This window comes from Canis lupus, chromosome 9 (assembly GCF_048164855.1).
Source record: "Canis lupus baileyi chromosome 9, mCanLup2.hap1, whole genome shotgun sequence".
In the NCBI taxonomy this organism is placed as follows: Eukaryota; Metazoa; Chordata; class Mammalia; order Carnivora; family Canidae; genus Canis; species Canis lupus.
Window position 1 is genome coordinate 32,274,165 of NC_132846.1, and position 22,834 is coordinate 32,296,998.

At 40.7% G+C, this 22,834-nt stretch overlaps 1 protein-coding gene across 2 annotated transcripts in view; it reads right to left on the reverse strand.

The window, feature by feature from the left end:
• Positions 1-20,786, reverse strand: part of GCH1 (GTP cyclohydrolase 1) — a 50,667-nt gene extending 29,881 nt beyond the window's left edge. For both annotated transcript variants that reach the window (XM_072838644.1, XM_072838645.1), the window contains exon 1: positions 20,298-20,786. In XM_072838644.1, coding sequence (XP_072694745.1) covers positions 20,298-20,637 — 340 coding nt within the window. In that variant the 5' untranslated portion in view covers positions 20,638-20,786. The remainder of the gene's footprint in view (positions 1-20,297) is intronic.
• Between the last annotated feature and the right edge of the window lie 2,048 nt (positions 20,787-22,834).

Sequence of the window (22,834 nt, forward strand, 5' to 3'; positions counted from 1 at the left end):
GTTTTACATAAAGGAAAATTTATGGGCTGGGAAAAAACATGTGACTATATTGACCATGAAGATTTGAGGGGTGCCTAGGTGTCTCAGTGGTTGATCCTGGGGTCCTGGGATTGAGTCCTGCATCAGGCTCCCTGCAGGGAGCCTGCTTCTCCCTCTGCCTATGTCTCTGTCTTTCTCTAGGTCTCTCACGAATAAATAAAAAACAATAAAATCTTAAAAAAAAAAAAAAAAAGAAAAGAAAGAAAGGAAGATTTGATCCAGGCTTTAAGAATGGATGGAAAGAAAGGAAGGAAGGGTTTTTCTAGACAAGATAAGGAAGAGAAATACTATAGGAAATAAAATACAGAAATACAGGGAACAACAAAAAAGTAATGTGGACTGCCTGAGTGATCTATGCATTGGACAGAAACCAAATGCCCTTCTATTTTAGAGCATTTTTCTAATTAAATTTTACATTTTGCTCACAACTTCTTCCAAGCCCTTCTCTACTCTGCGACAGTTATTATCCCCAATTTACAGATGAGCAAACTGATGTTCTATTTGAAAACATTAAGTGCCTGCTAAAAAAGAACACACCCATTAGTATGAGAGCTGGATTTTGATCCTTATCTTCTGACATCCACAGGAGAGCCTAATTACTAGCCATCACAAATCTGAACCTGGCAGAGCAATGGGCTCAAGAGAGAAAGCCCAGAGGCAACAAACCAGAATCAGGAGTTGTTGGAGTTCATAGCCATGAGGTGACAAGCTTAAAGGCAATGACAGCAAAGGAAACAAAGAGAACAAATTTGATGTTTTAAAATAAAAGTAGTTGAGGTTGGAGGTTGGAGGAAAGAAGCCATCTACCAGCCCAAGAGAGCAGACATAAAGAGTGGCCTGATCCCCAGAGGCTACCAGAACTGGTGCACACTGTTTGCAAAAGACTGTTTTACCAACTATTTATTTGGTTTATATGAGGGAAAATTCAGTAATTTAATGCTACTTTGACCTTTTTGAAATGAAACTGGAACAGTTTCAGGGGAAAGGAGAATCCCATTAAACCTTCAAACTAATAAAATGGCTTAAAAAAAAAAAGGAACATCTCTATAGAAGTTTATTCTAGGAAACCAGTAAAGAAACACTTTTCAAACAAACTACAGTCTTTAAATCTTCTAGATCCAAATATTTTATGTCTCCTGATGTGATACAGTATAAAGAAAACAGTATTCTTGGTAAAAATGTTTTCCCTGAATTTAATCAACTCCTTAGAACCTAACTTCCAGTTCCAGGAATACAAGAGGTAGAGAAACAAGTTAAATGAAAACAAGAAGAAAACAATCACAAATCCCAAAGGTGAAGTATCTTATAGGACAATTCACAATCACTGATAAATCAGTGTCACAGGGTGGAGGGTGGAGGTAGCAAGAAATTTTCTAGATTAAAACCTAACAATCAAATGCAAATGTATAGATCTTGAGGGGGTCCTGGTTTAAACAAATCATGAGTAAAAGACATTTGGGACAACTGGAGGTATAGAATTAGGTATAAATTGTACTATTATGAACGTAGATTAGGTATTAAATGATAGGAAGAAATTAATAGTTAATTTTACTAAGGATAGTATAAGTAGTTAAGAAGAAAAACGCTTTCTAGGGTGACATTTCACCTCTAAATACATGTCTCTGATTTGTTCTCAGTAAAGTAGACCATGCCAATATAGCAAAACATTAATTTTGAATCTAGGTAGTAAGTATGTTAGCTGTCCATATACAATTTTATCTATTTTTGAGTTTGAAAATTTTATATAAAAAAATTAAAAGTAAAATAAAATGTCATGGGTGCCTGGGTGGCACTGGTTAGGCATCGGTTAAGCATCCAACATTTGGTTTCAGCTCAGGTCATGATCTCAGGGTAGAGAGATCCAGCCCCGTGTTGGGTTCCATGCTCAACTAGGAGTCTATGTGAAATTCCCTCCCCCACCCTCTGCCCTTTCCCCACTTGCACAAGTGCATTCTCTCTCTAAAAATAAATAAATAAAATCTTTAAAAGAATTTATTTTATTTTATTAAAAGATTTTATCTATTCATGAGAGACACACAGAGAGAGGCAGAGACACAGGCAGAGGGAGAAGCAGTTATTATTACTGGATTTGTTATTAAATCTGTTATTACTATGTTATTACTATTACTGTTATTACTATGCTACCGAGCAATCCAACAATTTCACTTCTAATTTATAGGAAATCTTATTAACAGACTAAACCTCAAGTTCTAATATGACTAGCTACTGTTTATTTTTCTACAAGTGTCTACAATAGTCCTGAGGAAAAAGTCTTTAAATTAAGGCTTTGTCTAATCAAAGGAGCTATAGGTTAGAAGACCACAGGCTGGGAAGCCTGGGTGGCTCAGTGATTGAGCACCTGCCTTTGGCTCAGGGCGTGATCCCAGAGTCCTGGAATCAAGTTCCACATCAGGCTCCCTGCATGGAGCCTGCTTCTTCCTCTGCCTGTGTCTCTGCCTCTCTCTCTCTCTCTCTCTCTCTCTGTGTGTGTGTGTCTCTCTCATGAATAAATAAATAAAATCTTAAAAAGAAAAGAAGACCATAGGCTCTAAAGAGCATATAGATGAAGAACCTTTTCAAAAATCTGCATCAGAAGGAAAAAAAGAGACATGTGTTACCATAGAAACTATCTGTGTCGTTGTTTCAAAGGAAAACAGCACCACTAGTAATAAAAGAAGCCTGAGGTCCTTGATAGACCTCACCTGTCAGCTGCTGAAAGTTACCAGAGTGATGAAACAAATCTGACAAATGTGCCAGAAACCTAGGTGTGACAGTCCCACTCCTAGCCCAACTGCCCCTCCTGTAGACCAGATCCAGAAAGCCTTGAAAAGGACTTGTCTAGGGTCATAAAATAGTAGGGATGCTGTGACTAATCCAGACTAGTTTTTCTTCCCATTTTAGCAGGATGAGATTGTTGACACACCGAAATTATGTATGATGGTGATCAGTGGCACACCTCTATGATTGCGTGTGCATTAACCTCTGTTAATTTCTTAGCAGAAATTAACATATTTTGAAGGGGTAATCAGTTAGCACTTTGGCAGAGTCCTCACTCTCAGTTGAATTCCAGCACCTAACACCTTCATTGCTGCTCATGAACAGCTTACCATACAATAGATATAATTGCATTTTAAGCTACCTTAGTGAGAGTTTCCTTGTTTGGACATTTGTCAGTGGTCTCTGTTGAAATGGGTTCTGATTCCTACTTATAAAAATAAACACTCATCTGTGTACATAAAATATACCTCATAGCAAGAGCTGTATGTTCTTGGCAAAGCTCTTCACTGAAACAGTATTTGAACCAACTGGACTCAAAAAAATTCAATGCAGAAGTCAGGACAGCCAACTTCCTCATCTAAAACTGGTTTCTTAGGGAGACAGAACGTAAAGACTGCTAACTCTGGGAAACGAACTAGGGGTGGTAGAAGGGGAGGAGGGCGGGGGGTGGGAGTGAATGGGTGACGGGCACTGGGGGTTATTCTGTATGTTAGTAAATTGAACACCAATAAAAAATAAAAAAAAAAATAAAACTGGTTTCTTGTTCACAGAACTCTAGAGAAGCAATAGCTGTTGATAAATGGGTAGTGGGTGGGGATTCTCATGATTAGCAACCAAAATCAAAAAAATGTAGTAAAGGGGCAGCCCGGGGGGCTCAGCGGTTTAGCGCCACCTTCAGCCCAGGGAGTGATCCTGGAGACCTGGGATCAAGTCCCACGTTGGGCTCCCTGCATGGAGCCTGCTTCTCCCTCTGCCTTTCTCTCTCTCTCTCTCTCTCTGTCATGAATAAATAAATAAAATCTTTTTCAAAAAAGGGTAGTGAAAAAAATTAGAAGAAGCGAAGAGATACAATAATGACCAAATATTTCAGAAAAATGAGCCTCAGGAAGAAGAGAGAATGAGGTAGAGTGGTTTTTCAAGATAGACTGTGCACTAAAATGAAAATACTCCACTGCCCCTCATGAGGGGACAGTGATGGAACAGAAGGAAAAGAAAATGCAGGGAAAAGAATGCAATACAACAAAATATCACAACCACGGTGAGGGAAATCATGAAAAACTCAGTCAAGTATTTTCAGAAGGAAGAAACCTATTCAATTTTAATAGTATCACAGCAGTAACAGACTGGAACGGGACAAGCTAGGCAGCAAGACAACCAGTTAAGAAGTCACTGTATTTCTGGTGAGAGATGATGATGAAGAGTCAGAGCAGGTAAGAGAAGAGAAGAGAGACAGAGTCTAGAGATACTAGAGTCAGGACTTGGAGCACAGGTAACCAAGGAGATTAATCAGAAGGAAGAATCACAGATAAAATGAACAACCAGATTATAAATATGACCAACTAGACCAAATACATCATCTAGCAACATACATTCAGGTAAAGTTCAAGAAGGACCGTCTGGCCAAATTGGACTTTTAAAACATCAGGGAAAGGAGCCAACCCTAATGCCTTCCATGCTAACCTTTAAAAAATGACAAATTGCTTTGAAAGTTTCATTTAATTTTAACTCTATGGTACCAACAACTATGAATATTACTGTATTCTTTTTAATCCAGAACATTTAGACCATAGTCTTCTCTAAACTCACATGGACACTTTCTATTGAAGTGACAAAAAAAAAAAAAAAAACTTGGGATGCCTGGCTGGCTAAGTCAATGAAGCATGTCTCTTGATCTCAGGGTTGAGAGTTCAAGCTCTGAGTTGTATGTAGAGATTATTTTTAAAAATAGAAAATTTAAAAAATATTTTTTAAATCCTCAAAATGAATTTCCTTCTAGGTTCAGCTCAAAAGCTACCTCCTCCATAGTTATCAAGTCTCTCTACCAGAAGCATCTGCCTTCCTTCTGACCACACAAAACTCCATATGCTCCTCTCCACAGGAACTTAGTGTCTGGTCCCTGCTAGGACAGACCACAGGTTCCTTCAAGGCCAATACCAGACCAATCATTTTTGCTTTCCCTTTAACAGTACAGGGTCATTCATAGAGCTGATACTGGATATATAAAAATACGGACTTTTAATATATCTTCAATTCTAAGGATTTCCTAAAATAAGGAAATAAAAATATGACACTTGTAATTTTTAAGATTTATTTATTTATCTGAAAGAGAGAGAGAAAGAGAGTAAGCGGTAGTCTTAAGACACTGCCCTGAGCATAAAGCCTGACACGGGGCTTGAGCTCATGACCCTGAGATCAAGACCTGAGCCGAAACCAAGAGTCAGACACTTAACCAACTGCATCACCCAGGCGCTGCAACATTTATAAATTTAAGAACATTCAACATTCTACAGAATGAATTACTGGTTTAAAACAAGGACCAAATGGATCTTTTCTAACTTTAAAATGTTCTTAACATGGATGAAACTTAAAGACATTATGCTAAGTGAAATAAGCCAGACACAAAAGACAAATATGCTATGATTCCACTCATATGAGATACCTAGAATAGCTAAATGCATAAAGAAAGTAGTGGTTACCAAGGGCTGGGAGGGAAGGTCAATAGGGAGTAAACTGGTTAATAAGCAGAGTTTCAGTTTGAGAGAATGAGAAAGTTCAAGAGATGAATAGTGGTGATGGTTGCACAACAATGTGAATGAACTCAATGCCACTGAACTATACACTTAAAAATTGTTAAAGTGGTAAGTTTAATGTTATGTATATTTTACAATAAGAATCAAACAACTCGGGGTACCTAGGGTGGCTCAGCTGTCTAAGTTTCTGCCTTCAGCTCAGGTCATGATCCTGGGGTCTTGGGATTGAGCCCTGCATCGGGCTCCCTGCTCAGTGGAGAGCCTGCTTCTCCCTCCCCCTCTACAGTTCTCCCTACTTGTGCTCTCTCTGTCAAATATTTTTTTAAAAGAATCAACTCAAAAAAATATATACAACATGCAAGGGTATCCATTTTGACACAGTAACAAGTATACAGTAGGGAACACAATTTTGATAGATTAACAGATGGAACATAATTATGTTGTATTATATTTGCCTAATTGTTCAAAAAGGAGTTAAAGTTTGCATCTCTGAAACTTATATACCATTGCAATTATAGATAAAATTACTTTAAAATATTAAGCATTTATAACTGCATTTAATAAAAGGTACAGCCCTAAAAACTAGTATTTAAAATAGGAGGGCAGCCCAGGTGGCTCAGCGGTTTAACGCCACCTTCAGATCAGGGCGTGATCCTGGAGACCCCAGATTGAGTCCCACGTCAGGCTCCCTGCATGAAGCCTGCTTCTCCCTCTGCCTGTCTCTCTCTCTCTCTCTCTGTCTCTCTCTCTCTGTCTCTCATGAATAAATAAATAAAATCTTTTAAAAATAAAAAATAAATAAAACAGGAAAGTTTCCAAATAGAACCATTAAAAGACATTTATAAAATATAAAATGACCACAACACAATTAAAATGTGTTTTAAACAAAATTTATAAAATTTTGATCTTCAGATATCACACAAAGGATTAAATGGGGAAAAGTCTGTTATTAATCCACCTTAGAATTGACTGCAATTTAGCTAAAATTTTTGCAATTATTTATGAACTCCCCAGATCAAAAACTTCATGAAGTATCTTTCAGTCGGGATAGTAAAAAAATGCCTCATTACTAAATCTACTTGGCTTTCTCTTTGCTAGAGTTCAGGAAGAAAAGCAGAATTCCTACATATTATGATCCTCACATATTAAATGGATCATCATATGAAATTGTAACATAGGCACTTAAAAACTGAGAGGGCATGATGTCAATTAGAACATGAGTGTTGTAGTCACAAACACCTGGTTTCTGCTTTGTGACCTCTGGCAAGTGACTTAACCTGAGTCTCTTCAGTTTCCACCTCTTTAGAATGGGTATGATCTCTAAGTTGACAGGAATATCATATGAAATCATACATACACAACCTGGCCCATCTTCCCAGAGTTTTGAATCCCATGCTCTTCTCTGACACCTAAGGCTTTCATTTACCTACATCCAGCACCCAGTATCTCGATGCCTTTCCAAGGGGAAACTCACTTGCTCCTGCCAGTCAGGAAAAGAAACCTCAAAAATTTTCTTGCTTTCTGTAATTTATCAAATTACTCCCTAAAGTCCTAGAATATGGCTTCTGAAACTAATATCTCCTTCAAATCAAATCTCAGTACTCATGGCTAATGTACAAAATATCTATAGAATTTCCTAGATGGCAGGCATTTCTCTTAGTAGTTTGTGCATACTCATTCCATCCTCACAATAACCCTATTAGATGGATAAGTACTATTACAAGCCCATTTTACAGATGAGGCAATTGAGGCACTATTGATAAGTAACAAGATTTGAAGTTAGGCAATCTGGCTCATGTAGTTAGTCTACAAGCCTCATGACTTCTTCCTTTTGTTCCTTGTCTGTATGTCTGTCTCTTTTTAGAAAGTATCCTTATTATCTTTTTAATTTAAATTTTAGTTAACATACAGTGCAATACTGGTTTCTGGAGGAGAATTCAGTGATCCATCACTTACATACAACATCCAATGCTCATCACAACAAATGCCCTCTTTAATACCAAATACCCATCTAACCCATCCTCCCCACCTCCTTCCATTAACCCTCAGTTTGTTTTCTATCATTAAGGGTCTCTTGTGACTTGTTTCCCTTTCTCCTTTTTTTTCTTTTCCCACTTTCCACATATTCATGTTTTTTTCCCTAAATTCCACATGAGTGAGATCATGTGATATCTGTCTTTCTCTGACTTGTTTCACTAGCATAATACACTCCAGTTCCATCCACATCATTGTAAATGGCAAGGTTTCTTTTTTGATGGCTAAGTAATATTCCATTGTGTATATAAATACACATCTTCCTTATCCATTCTTCAGTCAATGGACATTTGGGCTCTCTCCATAGTTTGGCTATTGTTGATAATGCTGCTATAAACATTGGGGTGCATGAACCCCTTTGAATCTGTATTTTTGCACCCTTTAGGTAAATACCTAGTAGTACAATTGCTGGATTGTAGAGTAGTTCTATTTTTTTTGAGGGACTTCCAAACTATTCTCCAAAATAGCTGTACTAGTTTGCATTCTCACAAACAGTGCAAAAGGGTTCCCCTTTCTCAGCATCCTCACCAACATGTTGTTTCTTGTATTGTTATTTTTAGCCATTCTGACAGGTAGTATCTCATTGTGGCTTTGATTTATATTTCCTGATGATGAGAGATGTTGAGCATTTTTTCATGTGTTTGTTAGCCATCCGGATGTCTTCTTTGGAAAAGTCTATTCATGTCTTCTGCCCATTTCTTAACTGGGTTGTTTTTTCGGTGTTCAGTTTGATAAATTCTTTATAGATTTTAGACACTAACCCTTTATTAGATATGTCATTTGCAAATATCTTCTCCCATTCTGTAGCCTTTTAGTTTTGTTGTTTCCTTTGCTGTGCAGAAGGTTTTTATCTTGATGAAGCCCAAATAGTTCATTTTTGCTTTGATTTCCCTTGCCTCCAGTGACGTGTCTAGTAAGAAGTTGCTACAGCTTAGGTCCAAGAGGTTTCTGCCTGTGTTCTTCTCTAGGACTTTAATGGTTTCCTGTCTCAGATTTAGGTCTTTCATCAGTTTTGAATTTATTTCTGTGTATGGTGTAAGAAAGTGGTTCAGTTTCATTCTTCTGCATGCTGCTATAGTTTTCCCAACAGCATTTGTTGAAGAGACTGTCTTTTTTCCATTGGATATTCTTTCCTGCTTTGTCAAAGATTAGTTAACCATATAGATATGGGTCCATTTCTGAGTAATCTATTCTATTGAGCTATGTGTCCATTTCTGGGCCAGTACCATACTGTTGTGATAACTACAGTTTTGTAATATAACTTGAAATATGGAATCATGATGCCTCCAGTTTTGTTTTTCTTTTTCAGAATTGTTTTGGCTATTTGGGGTCTTTAATTCATCCATACAAATTCTAGGGTTGTTTGTTCAAGCTCTGTGAAAAATGCCAGTAGTATTTTTGATAGGGATTGCATTAAATGTGTAGATTGCTTTGGGTAGTATAGACACTTAAACAATGTTCATTCTTCCATTCCATGAGCATGGAATGCTATTCCATTTCTTAGTGTCTTCTTCATTTTCTTTCATGTTTTATAGCTTTCAGAATATAGATCTTTTACCTTTTTAATTAGGTTTATTCTTAGGTATGTTATTCTTTTTAGTACAATTGCAAATGGGATCAATTCCTTGCTTTCTTTTTCTGCTTTGTTATTGGTGTATAGAAATGCAACATATTTCTGCACACTGACTTTATATCCTGCAACTTTGCTGAATTCATGTATTAGTTCTAGCAATTTTTTGGTGGAGTCTTTTGGGTTTTCCACAGAGTATCCCGTCATTTGCAAATAATTAGTTTGACTTCTTCCTTCTGCCAACACTCACACTCTTGGATCTCCTGCCTCTCATACTTCCTTTTAGGACTGTCTCTGCTGGCTTTTTTCTCACTCTTCTCACTATCTAAATGCAGATATCTTCTAAAGTTTTAGGCCACTCATCTCCTTCTCTCACTCCTTTGAGGAGCTCTGGCACTTTCCCAGCTTCAACTGTCAGCTTTATATTGTTAATTCACAAATTTAAAATCTCTGGCCTTAAACCATTATGCCATCCCTTGGCCTATTTTTTTAAAGATTTTATTTATTCATGAGAGACACACAGAGAGAGAGGCAGAGACACAGGAAGAGGAAGAAGCAGGCTCCATGCAGGGAGCCCGACATGGGACTCAATCCTGGGTCTCCAGGATCACGCCCTGGGCTGAAGGCTGCACTAAACCGCTGGGCCACCAGGGGGGCTGCCCTCCCTTGGCCTATTTAAGTCACTCCCTTTTCCTCTGTACAAATGCAAATCTAACCACCCTCATCTAAAAATTTGTTCCAGTTGTTTTAAGTCCATAACAAGATACCCCAGAATTTAGTGGTATACAACTACTTTGTTATGTCCCCGGATTCTGTGGGTCAGGAATCCAGGTAGGGCACAGAGAAGTCAACTGGCTTCTACGCCTCAATACTTGAGGTGTCCGTAGAGTTAGCTAGTCAGCTGGGGGAATCTCCTCACATGTCTATTGTTCAATGCTAGCTGTTGTGTGGGGCCTTAGGTGGAGCCATCAGCCAGAACATCCACATGTGTCCTTTCCATGTGGCAGAGCTTCCTCACAGCATGACAGTCTCAGAGTAACTGGACTTTTTACCTGGTGCCTTAGGACTCCAAAGTATTCCATAGTCTTAAAACACTTCTCAATGAATCCAATCTCACAGTTCCTCCTCACCATAAAGAAGGAACAGATTAAGTATCATATGCTTTTTATATATCATCTTAATTCTTAGAAGAGCCCAAGCAAAGCAGGTATTACCACACCACCCATCACAAAAAGGGAAAAAATGACAATTAAGTTTAGAGACATGCCAGTAATTATACAGATTGTTAAAAGAGAAGGTCACATTCAAATGTAGACTCTTTCTACATGCAGTAAAGATCACAATGGGGATGCCTGGGTGACTCAGTGGTTGAGTGTCTGCCTTTGGCTCAGGTCGTAATCCTGGGGTCCTGGGATTGAGTCCCATGATGGGCTCCCCACAGGGAGCCTGCTTCTCCCTTTGCCTATGTCTCTGCCTCTGTCTCTGTATCTCTCATGAATAAATAAATAAAACCTTTAAAAAAATCACAATGAAAATCAAGCTCACAAATATATATATCTAACTATTTTTCTCTAATTTCAGGGTAAATGTTTTTTCAGTTACCAGATTTTTCTTATTAGCTAGCCCTTAGGAAAAGTTGTATTTCTTTTACTCCTAAATTTGAAACAACTTTGCCACAATATTTTAAATTTATTTATTTGAGAATACATGCACATACCTCAAAAATTAAAAACTGAAAACAGTAAAAAGTCTTGCCTCTACATTTATCTGCTATCTGCCCAGTTCATATTCCTGATTAACATGTAAGCACTGTAACTCTTAATACCAACATAAACATTTTATTGTCCCCTCTACCCCATTTTTCCTACAAAATATAACTCCTCTGAGTAATTTAGCTATTCTAAGGGCCTAGACATTGAGGTTACTTCCACATTCAAGGCTACAGTGACTAACCTTGAGCATATATATTTCGTGTGTCCAAGTATCTATCTAAGAGAAATTCCCAGAGGCAGGATTTTCAAGTAGCATATATAACTTTGTATAAGAGAGGTGTGCTAAATTATCCCTCATAAGGATACTCTTTCAGCATAATATTTGTTTCCCTATCACTTCAATAACATAATGTAATATCAAATTTCTGGCCAATCTAACAAGGTAAAAAAGTATTTTAGGTGGTCTATGTGCATTTCTCTTATTAAGGGTGAAGCCAAACATCTTTCCAAGTGTTTAAAAGTCATTTGTATCTCCTGCCCCGTAAACTGTCTGCTTACAGGTCTTCCCAATTTTTCAATTGTGTTTTTGGCCTTTCACATTAATTTCTAGCATCTCTTTTTACATTAGTATGATTAAACTGTCATCTCTTATAGGAGTTGTAAATATTTCCTCCCATTTTGTCATTTGACTTCATTTCTGTTGGTATTTCACATATGAAAATTCAGTCTTTAATGTAAATTATGTTCTTTTATGGCTTCTAGATTAAGTCACAGTAAGATAGATCTCCACTGCAGAATTAAAGAAATTAACACTCCTGTATTTTTAAGCTTTATTTTAAATAATTTAAAACTTACCAAATAGTTGGAAAGATAGCCTAAGGCATTATTCTACACCTTCTGAATAGACCACCAGTAAATAAAATCAAAAGGAATTGGGACACCTGGGTGGCTCAGCAGTTGAGCATCTGCCTTTGGCTCAGGGCATGATCCTGGGATCTAGGATTGAGTCCCGCATCAGGCTCCCTGCCTTCAGCCTGCTTCTCCCTCTGCCTCTGTCCCTGCCTCTCTCTCTGTGTCTCTCATGAATAAATAAATAAAATCTTTTTAAAAAAGGAAGTAAGGAACCAAACATTATTACTTTGCAACTTATAATTACTAGATCTAGGCAATCACCAATGGCTATTAAAAGCAGTAGGTAAAAGACTGGTGAGGAACTTTGTAATGGATAAATTGGGCTGATAACACCTAAAGCTAATCAATTTTAATGTCACAAAAATATAGACAGCTAGATATTTAGCTGCTTCCTGACAGAAGCACATGTCACCACCTATGAATTATTCTTGCTAAATCTAAGAGTTATTTTCTGGGTGGGAACAGGTAGGCACACCTCTAAATCTAAGGGAACATTTTAACATAAATCAAGAGAAATTAACAAGCAAAACCTAGAATGTGGGAAATTCTATAGGAAAAATGACCCTGTTTCCTCAACAAATTATTAGGGGATAAAAAGGAATAGCAAACTGTAACAAATGAATAGAAACCATTCATAGAAAGGATATTAATCAAATATAATGTATGAATCTTGTTTGAATCCTTATTCAAAGAAACCAATTTGCAAAGAGACACCTGTAGGAAAACCAGAGAAATGTAAATACTGATTAGATATTTGGAAGTAAGGAATTATTAATTTCAAGCATAATATTTTTAGGTCTTCATATTTTAGATATAGTGAAGTATTTATCAATGAAACGAATATCTGGGATAGCTTTAAAATAATTCAGTGAGGGAACGTGAGGCGAAGGGAATGAAACAAGAGAGACCTATGTTTATGTTAACAGTTGAAGGTAGTTAATAGGCACATAGCAGCTTATCATACTATTCTAATTCTCTGTACATGTGAACACTTCTATGATAGTTTAAAAACTGAATCTAGGGATTCTTCCCATGATAATTTTTTTTTTTTTTTTTTTTTTAGTCTTTTTTTTCAATTTTCACTTATTTATGATAGAGAGAGAGAGAGGCAGAGACATAGGCAGAGGGATAAGCAGGCTCCATGCACCGGGATGCCCGATGTGGGATTCGATCCCGGGTCTCCAGGATCACGCCCTGGGCCAAAGGCAGGCGCCAAACCGCTGCGCCACCCAGGGATCCCCCATGATAATTTTTTATGTGCCAGGGAAACAGGCCAGTCACTTCAACTGATACCTTGAAATAATATGTTGACTGACTATAGGAGCTATCTCACCAAACAGGTGAGTTTCTGCAGGTGCAGGACTCTTTGACACTACAAACATGTCTAAAGGATGACCTCTGACCTAAAAGTATTCAGGAGATCCAGCTGGAATAACTTATGGTTTTTTTCATAAAGACAAGTCCTCTGAATTTTTCTTTAGTGTATAAAACAAGTAGCATTTATTAAGCACCTATGCACAGGACGTTGTGGTAGAAGATAAGAGTTAAGAAGGGGTCAGTCTTTGTCTTTATGAAATTAATTCAAACAAGTGCTGGGAAGTTTGCTAGGGATTCAAGAACAAGTACAAACAGTCCCTCTTTTCTAAAAGGGCCTAAAGAAGTGCAATTGAGGCTTATAATCGGACAAAATTCCAGTGAGTAAATGTCCTCTCAACCTTGAGTATAACAAATTTACCTCAGTTTAGACAATCTTTGATTAACACAACCCAAATTATCCCAAACTCTAATTGCCATAGACTCAACAGAGAATGTAGAACCATAGGGAATATATTCATTTATATAAACTGGAATTAGGAATGGTTCATATAATCCAGGATTCATAATCTAAGATTCATCAAAGATTAAATAGTTGCCCTCTCGTGGCAAGTTTTATTATTGCAGCCTGACTCAACCTAATACTGGACTCAAATTATAGGTATATACGGCAAATGAGTCAGTGGGAGAATACCCAGTCATAGAAGAGTTTCAAGAGCTGAACAAAGAAAACAGCAGAGAAAATACAAAAAAGAAAAAAAGAGGGAATTTAAATAAATCAGTACAGTATTATGATTAAAATCAAACAGAATGTCTCTCATGCTCTATCATCCTCCCAACATTGCTATTTTCAAGATATGATCCTAGGCAGGTCCTCTCTGTGCCTCAGTTTTCTTATCTATAAAATGGGAATAACACCAACTAGGGCTATTGTGAGGCAATGGAGGCAATATATGTAAAGAGCATAGATTACTGTTCAGCACCTAGTAAGTCATCAGTAATGTCTGTTGCTATTCAGATGTCAGCTCAGGCATCCACCACGCTCCTATCTCCCAGCACAGATAAATTCCTTTGCTAAGTGCTCTCATTGAGCTGTGTCCTTTTTATCCTTACCTTTCTCAAACTGTAATCACACACTCACTCATGTGATTCTGATGATTATCTGTCTTTATCCAAAAGACTAAATTCCATAAGGGCAGAAACCATATCTGGTTTTACTCATCCTGTGTTCCCAACATTCAGTGCAGAGCCTGGCACTCAATAAATTTGTTAAATAAAACTGTAAAGTTTCCAATCAGTCTTAAGAATGATAGCATTGAGCACTGGTATAGGTATAGGTTGACTTGTGTTCCCTCTTCAAAAAGACATGTAGAAGCCCAAAATCCAAATACTTCAGAATATGACTTATTTGGAAAATGAGTAATTGCTAAAGTAAGATGAGGCATAGTGTAAGTACAGTAGACTCAGTCCTATGTGACTGGTGTTCTTAAAAGAGGAAAATTTGGGGGCACCTGGGTGGCTCAGTGGTTGAGCGTCTGTCTTCAGCTCGGTCATGATCCTGGGGTCTTGGGATAGAGTCCTGCATTAGGCTCCCACGGGGAGCCTGCTTCTCCCTCTGCCTATGTCTCTGCCTTTCTGAGTGTCTCTCATGGAAAAAGAAAGGAAAGAAAGGAAAGAAAGGAAGAAAGGAAGAAAAAAAGAAAGAAAGAAAGAAAGAAAGAAAGAAAGAAAGAAAGAAAGAAAGAAAGAAAGAAAGAAAGAAAGAAAAAGAAAGAAGAAAGAAAGAAAAGAAAAGAAAAGAAAAGAAAAGAAAAGAAAAGAAAAGAAAAGAAAAGAAAAGAAAAGAAAAAAGAAAAGAAAACTTGGACACCAATAAAGGCAGAGATCTGAATAATGCAAGCAAATGAATACTGAGGATTGACAGCTACCACCAGATACAGGGAAGAGGCAAAAAAGATCTCCCCACTACAATTTTCTGAGGGAGAATGGTTCTACCCATAGCTTGATTTTAGACTTCTAGCCTCTTGACCTGTGAGACAATAGATATCTGTTGCTTAAACAGCCCAGTTTGAATACTTTATATCAGCACAATGAAACTAAAACAAGTACCAGCCTGATGATACTTGGTACCCTTGATGGCTTTATTTGGTATTTCAAAGTTATGTGTAGTAATTTTTTTCCTCCCAGGCCAGGAAAACTGTTTATAGATAATATAGTTTAAAAAAAAAACATTAGAGGATGCCTGGGTGCCTCAGTTGGTTAAGTGTCTGACTCTTGGTTTCCACTCAGGTTAAGTAACTGATGCTTGATCTCAAGCATCCTGAGATGGAGCCCCAAGATGGGCTCCACATTCAGTAGGGAGTCTGCTTGAGATTCTCTCCCTCTGCCCCTTCCCCATTCACACTCTCTCAAATAAATAAATCTTTTAAAAATCATTTAAAAAATAAGAGAAACCATTAGGACAAGTTTTCTCCTCCATTCTCATGATTTCTTAACAACTTTAATCAGCTTTGACTATTCCCAGATTCCAGTCATATACTTCAACAGCCTCATTATTTTTTCTTCTTTATTCATAGTACTCTTTCTAACAATAAACAGAACTAAGTTCTACAAAAGTATTCATTTGGCAAATCACAAAGATTTGTGATTCAAAGAGGAAAAAAAAAAAACCTTTTGTGAGTGCTAGCACCTTTCAGTATGAAGTGGCTAAGACTCATTTCTGTATAACAAAGTATCTAATAACCTTGTGATTGATTGATTGATTGATTGACTGAGACAGTGCCTGCATGGAGGGGTGGGTAGGTTGCAGAGGGAGAGAATCTTAAGCAGGCTCCATGCCCAGTGCAGAGCCCCACACAGGTGATCTCATGACCTGAGCCAAAAACCAAGGGTTGGAGTCTTAACCAACTGAGCCACCCAGGTGTGGTATTTTGTGTTATCTTTAAATGATAGATATCATCTTGCAATGAAAATGATGGAGGCAGGGACAAGACTCCTCAACTGTTGTGAGAAGACAGTCAAGAAGTCCATCACTGGGACCCCTAGTTGGCTCAGTGGTTGAGCATCTGCCTTTGGCTCAGGGCATGATCCCGGAGTCCCAGGATCGTGGTTCCCCACAGGGAGCCTGCTCCTCCCTCTGCCTATGTCTCTGCCTCTCTCATAAATAAATAAATAAAATCTTGGAAAAAAAAAAAAAAAAGAAGTCCATCACCTGTGGTACCATCTCCTCATGCTGCATTATATACATGCTCACATATTTCCTAAAATGTGGGATATTGTCAGCTTGATTTATGAAAATTCTTTATGCATCCTGGATAAGACAAGCTAAAACCTACTTTAACTACAGATATGACAGAAAAGTCAGGACTCTGTGTGTTCCCATAAACTCATAAAGAGGACAATTAATGAAACAAGGTATATGCACTTAACCTTTGATAGATAATGGTAATGAAGAGGTTATTCCCATTTATACCCAGGAGGAGACGGGGAATGGGAAGGGTCAGACACAGGGACAAAAAGACCAAGAACCTCAGGGTCCAGTAGACCTTCCAATTTAATTAAGGTTCTGAATAAAATATTGGAAATATAGGAAAGATGCTTTATTTAGAAAGGAGACCTCATTGGGGTGCCTGGTGGCTCAGAGAGTTAAGTGTCTGATTCTTGATTTGGCTCAGGTCATGATTTCAGGATCGTGAGATCTCATACTGTGTTGGGCTCCACATTCAGTGGGAGTCTGCTTCTCTCCTCCCGCTGTCCCTCTTCACCCTCCTCTCTAAAATCAATCAGGAAAGAAAGAAAGAAAGAAAGAAAGAGAGAAAGAGAGAAAGAGAGAAAGAGAGAAAGAGAGAAAGAGAGAAAAAAGAAAAGAAAAGAAAAGAAAAGAAAAGAAAAGAAAAGAAAAGAAAAGAAAAGAAAAGAAAAGACAAGACCCCATCAAGGTACAACTTAGAATCTATAGAGATGTAGGGTGTGCTTAAATGGAAATGGGACAGCAACAGAGAAAGATGAGCTGCTCCAAAGATCATGATGTGATGCCAGATTCAAAGGAGAGCCAGTTCCTGGGAGAGGGGGTAGTGTCTCTTTCAGGATTCCCTCCCAGCCCAGTGGTGAACAGTAACCAGGAGACTTGCACAACCCTGACATAGCCCCATCAGTGGTGATCACAGATGTACCCATGGTAAGGTACACACTGGAAAGTACACTACTAGACAAGGGTCATGGAGAGAAGAGGCAGTAAAGTGAGAAACGACAAATTCCCCAGAATACCAGAAGTTAGCATCAATCCACTCAGGAAGAATTAACAAAAAATTATTTGGGTAATATAAAGCACCAACTTATTTTCCATTTCACAACCCTGAATAGTTAACACCATTAACCAGGAATTAATATACTGAGACATGAAAGATACAGAGTATCTTGGTTATAAGCATAGAAAAGAGAGAGTTTCAAAGAAGTTTGTTTCTTTCCAAAACAATTTATAGTGGTCACTGACTTATGCTATCTAAAGAAATAAAAATTAGGGATTATGAAGGATTGTTTTATTACTCTCTGCCATATTTTCTACAGATTTAAAATATCCTTCCTTCTTTCTCCCACTCAACTGGCCCAAGGTGTAGACCACCACCATTTGAGGTTAATTCCTTTAAACTCAGTACCATCCTCCTTATCTTCTCCTAACTATGTACTTCTAATTCATAGGTATTAAGTCCTTAAGTGTGAGTCCCTAGATAGAGGTTTTCAAACTTTTGATGACAATCTACAGCTAAATAAAATATTTACATCTGGAGCCAGTACACACAAAAAGCCATACATAAAAACCTACACAGAAGCTCATAACTTGTACCCTTATTGCATGTCATAAACTGATCTTCTCCATTCTACTCCATCTTCTTCTTTTTTTTTTAATGCTGGTAACCCAACTGTTAGGTCATAGCTCATAGTTTGAAATACTTAGAGATAAGATACACTGACATATCAAAATAGCAACATAAGAAAGTAGGTAAGAGTTCTGCTCTCAGGCTGTCTGAATTCAAACACCAACCCTATCACTTGAAGCTGTCAACCTCTCTGCCTCAGTTTCCTTGTCATGGGGATTTAAAAAAACAGTGTTTATCTCAAAATAAGGGTTAACCAAGACCATCCACATAAAGCAATTAAGGCATAAAAAGTATTCAATTAACAGCTAGTAATAATTCTTAAATGGTCTGTGGTCTTTTATACTGTGGCAAAATATACATAAAAGTCATCATTAAAAAAATTCAAATTTTAACCATTTTGAAGTGTACAATTCAGTGACATTTAGTACATTCACAATGTTGTGCAACCATCACCACCACCCTCTAGTTTCAGAACATTTTCATCACTCCAAAAGGAAACCAAATAAGCAGCCACTCTCCTCCATTCTGTCCTCCTCCCCAGGCCCTGGCAACCCCTAAATCTGCTTTCTGTCTCTGGTCCAGGGACTTTTTAAGTAATAAATTAACATTTTACCAAAACTGTTTCTAAGGTAGACTGAAGTGTTCTTCGTATTCATTAGTCCTATAGCTCATGAGACAAACTCCCGCTCACAATTTGCTTACTTAAACTTCGTGAGCCACTTTAGGTAATTTTGTGACCTGTCTGGGAGTCAGAAATCCCTCTCTTCTATGATTTGGCAAAATTTCCAAAGTCTGACCAATGTTACAAAGGAGGCTGTTTTCAGTGTCCACAAGAGGCAGGATGAGTAAAGCCCTAAAAGAGGTTTCTTCATTACATCGTGGAATATGACCAAATGATAGAATATTCACCAAATGAATGAAGACAGCTTACTCTTTAGTCTTTGCATTTTGAAATTCTGCTTTTCGGTCTCTGAATTTTTTTTACCATCGAGAGGTTAAAAAAGTGAACTTTGGACACTGAACTAAAGGTCCATTTCTCGGCGTCAGTATGTAGTATCGTTTCCTTTTGGGGCCCCACCCGTCTCTCACTGATTTCCCACCCTTCCTTTCGGGTGTGGAAGACTGGGCAAAAACAACTTTGTTCTTCCCAGGATCTATTGGGGGAGTCGCCGCATACTCCCTCAAGAAAATAACAGGGGCAGGGATGTTACCTCTCAAAGCAGCACTGCTATTCCTTGAGAAATGATGAAGGTAGAGGCTTCTTAGGCCAAATAAATAAATGTCACCAAGAGGCACAGAAGACTTAAGCGAGAAAACTACGTCCTCGGTCCCAGTTGCAGAAGTCAGAAGCTTGCCTTTTTTTTTTTTTTTTTCCTCTCTGGTTTGTAAAGACCAGCACCGTTCACGCAGCAGGCAGCGAAGTCTTCATTTCCTATCCTCCCTCCCCCGTCCCTACAGCTCTCCAGGCTTCTGCGTGAACGTCTGTCTGACCCGCCTCGGGCACGGATAGCATCGGGCCAACCCCGATTCGAGCCCAGCGAACCTCCCCGACTCCCAGCGAGTCACTTTAGGGCTTCTGGGCTTTTAGAAGGGGGGCGGGGACTTGAGACCGCAAACTACCCAGAGGAACCTCACGCCTCCAACTCTGGGCAAGTCCATGCCTAGAGCAGCGCCAAGTCCTGGGAAAGTCCCGAGCTGGAGTTCACCTGAAGTGGACAAAAGAGAATGACAACTTTCCAAAGACCCGGGTGTCCTGGAAGGTCAGTGTGAGTGTGCGGGTCTCCCGAGTTTGCTACAAAGAATCACCCCCAGCGCTCCGAGCAGACGGAGCCAAAGCTTCACACACACTCACACACACACACACACACACACACACACACACACACCTACCGAAAAATGAGGCCTCGAGAAAAAGACCGACCCTAGGAAGCCCTCTCATCCACAAGCGCCAGTGGCAAGTCTGGGTTTGGCACACGCTTCCAGCTCAGGCGGAAGGGGCTCCGGCCTCCCACCCGGCAGGTGGCTCCGTGCCCGTGGTCCCGGCGACCCGGGGCTCAGGGGAGGGCTGCGCGCAGGCCCGGGGCCCCCGGGGGGAGAGGCCCGAAACGCGTCCCGCGCGGGACCCTCGCCTGGGCGGGACCGCGGGGCCAGGGCCGAAGGCGGGGTTCGGGAGGCCACAGCGCTCCGAGCTGCGCCAAGAGCGAGGCAACTCCGGAAACTTCCCGGAGCCGGGGCGCGCCCCCCGCGGCCACCTACCCAGTGCCCCGCACGCCGGAGCGGCCCGCGCCCGCGCGGCGGCGGGAGCACCGACCTGAGATGGTCTCCTGGTAGCCCTTGGTGAAGAACTGCATGGCCGTAGCCGCCCTCCAGGGCGTCTTGAGCAGTCCCTGCCGCTGGGGGTCCTCGCCCAGCGAGCGCAGGATCGACGAGTAGGCGGCCGCCAGGTTGGGGAGGTTCAGCTCGTTATCCTCCTCGCTGCGGGGCCGCTCGCCCTTCCAGCCGTCCGCCGGCTGCGCGCTCTTGGCCTCCGGCCGCGGCGGCTTGTCTGCCGGCCCGCTCGGCCCGGGTCGCGGCGGCTCCCCCTCGGGGAACCCATTACTGCACCTGGCGCCCCGCGGCTTCGCCGGCGCCCGCACCGGACCTTTCTCCATGGACCTGCCGCTGCCCCTCCGGAGGGACTGGGACGCTTCAGGAGCTGCAACAAAATTGCCCGGGCGGCTGCAGGCAACAGGCTGTGACCACGATCACCTGGGGAAAGTAGGCGACCGGCCAGGGACACCAGCCCAGCCGGGGACCGCGGAAGGCTGGAGAGCGCGGCAGTGCCTCCCTTTTTATAGGCTGGCGGCTCGGCCGGAGCCGCGGGGCGTTCCCATTGGCCGGAGCCTCCGCGCGTCACGGCGCTGCCCCGCCCCCTCGCCTGGCCTCGGCCGGGCGCGGGGGAGGGGGCGGCCCCACGGGAGGGGCGGGGGCGGCCCCACGGGAGGGGCGGGGGCGGGGGGCGGCCTCGCGAGCTCCGGGAGGGCCGCTGCAGGGTGGGGTGAAACCACGCGCGCCGGGCCCTTCCCCGCCAGCGGGGCGGAGGGGTTGGACCCCTCGGGTTGCTGCAGCGTCCTCGGAATCCGAAAGCAGGCAGGTGTCAGGGGCCGGAACCCTGTCGTGGAGATGCAAGCCCAGGGCGCACGCTCAGCCCTCTCCTCCTAGGCGAGGAAAAAGCTCGTTTAGTGAAAGATGACCAAACAGGTGGCCCCGAGCGGAAAAGACCGTGGGTAAGGAAACCAAGTCTATGCTTTTAGGGCAAGAGAATAATATGACACGAAACTCTAGCGTTCGTTACTTAGAAATTGTCCAGCGCACCTGCCACCCACGAGAACCCTCTCACCGCTCTAAGGGAGAGTGTCCCACCAAGTGGCCCTCGTGTGAGTCCCTGTATCCAGGAGGATGCTATTTGTGATGGCCAAAACTTTGGCCCTGGAGAAAAAATGATTCACAAAAGAAGAAAAGTTAGTTTTCTAGACTTTTTCATTAAAAACCCATTTGAGCTCTGTGGAAATTTGGTACTGATCGTTTGAGTGATGTGCTAAGTAAGCTCCTTTCCCCTGTGTTTGTACAAATTGTGAAACGTTATTGATCAGCTGGACTCGTAACCGGTGACATCTGCTTTGACTGTTTTTTTTTTTTATTAGTATTATTTTATTTATTTATTCATGAGAGACACAGAGATAGAGAGGCAGAGAGGCAGAGACACAGGCAGAGGGAGAAGCAGGCTCCATGCAGGGAGCCCAACGTGGGACTCGATCCCGGGTCTCCAGGATCAGGCCCCGGGCCGAAGGAGACGCTAAACCGCTGAGCCACCCAGGCTGCCCTGCTTTGACTGTTTTAAGATTAAAAAATGGGTTTAAAAAAAAATAGGCTTTCCCTCCCACACTTGAAGAATTATTTCATGATGCCAACGGTAAGTTTTAAAGCATGTATCAAATTAATAACTTATGATTTGCTTCAGAGAGTTTCTAATGCTGACTTGTGACATATATACAAGTATTAAAAAGCTTAGGATCGGACAAACCAGGAGGGAAGCCCCTGAAGTTATTCTATACTAATACAGTAGCTCAGTCATTATAATTATTAATTAGTATTTATTGGATATCTGCTCCAGGCATAGCTCTGTTCTAAACATCAAAGAAAGAAATATGGAAATTACTTGGCCTCCTCAGCACCTTTAGCATTAGAAGTATATATACATTTAGTGTGTGTGTGTGTGTGTGTGTGTATATATATATAATTTTTTTAAGATTTTATTTATTTATTCATAGAGACAGAGAGAGAGAGAGGCAAAGACAGGCAGAGGGAGAAGCAGGCTCCACGCAGAGAGCCTGACATGGGACTCGATTCAGGGTCTCCAGCATCATACCCTGGGCTGCAGGCGGCGTTAAACCGCTGTGCCACTGGGGCTGCCCTATATATACCTTTAGTATATATAAGTATTCGTGCCTATGTGGGTTGTTTTTTTTTTAAGATTTTATTTATCCATGAGAAAGACGGGGAGAGAGGAAGAGATATAGGCAGAGGGAGAAGCAGTCCCCAGATCCAGGACCCCGGGATTACCCCCTGATCTGAAGGCAGATGCCCAACCACTGAATACCCAGGCATCCCATGCCAATGTGGTTTTTAAAGATAATTATTGAATGTCTATAAATACCAAACTACAGAAATCAAGAAACATGACTGGCCCTTGGGCTCTTTATCAGTCTGCTGATATTCTTGTAAGTTTCCCACCCCATTGGCAAGGTCCTGCAATATTTTTTTCCCTGTAACTGCATTGTCCACTGCCCACTGATATTTCCTGGTCAG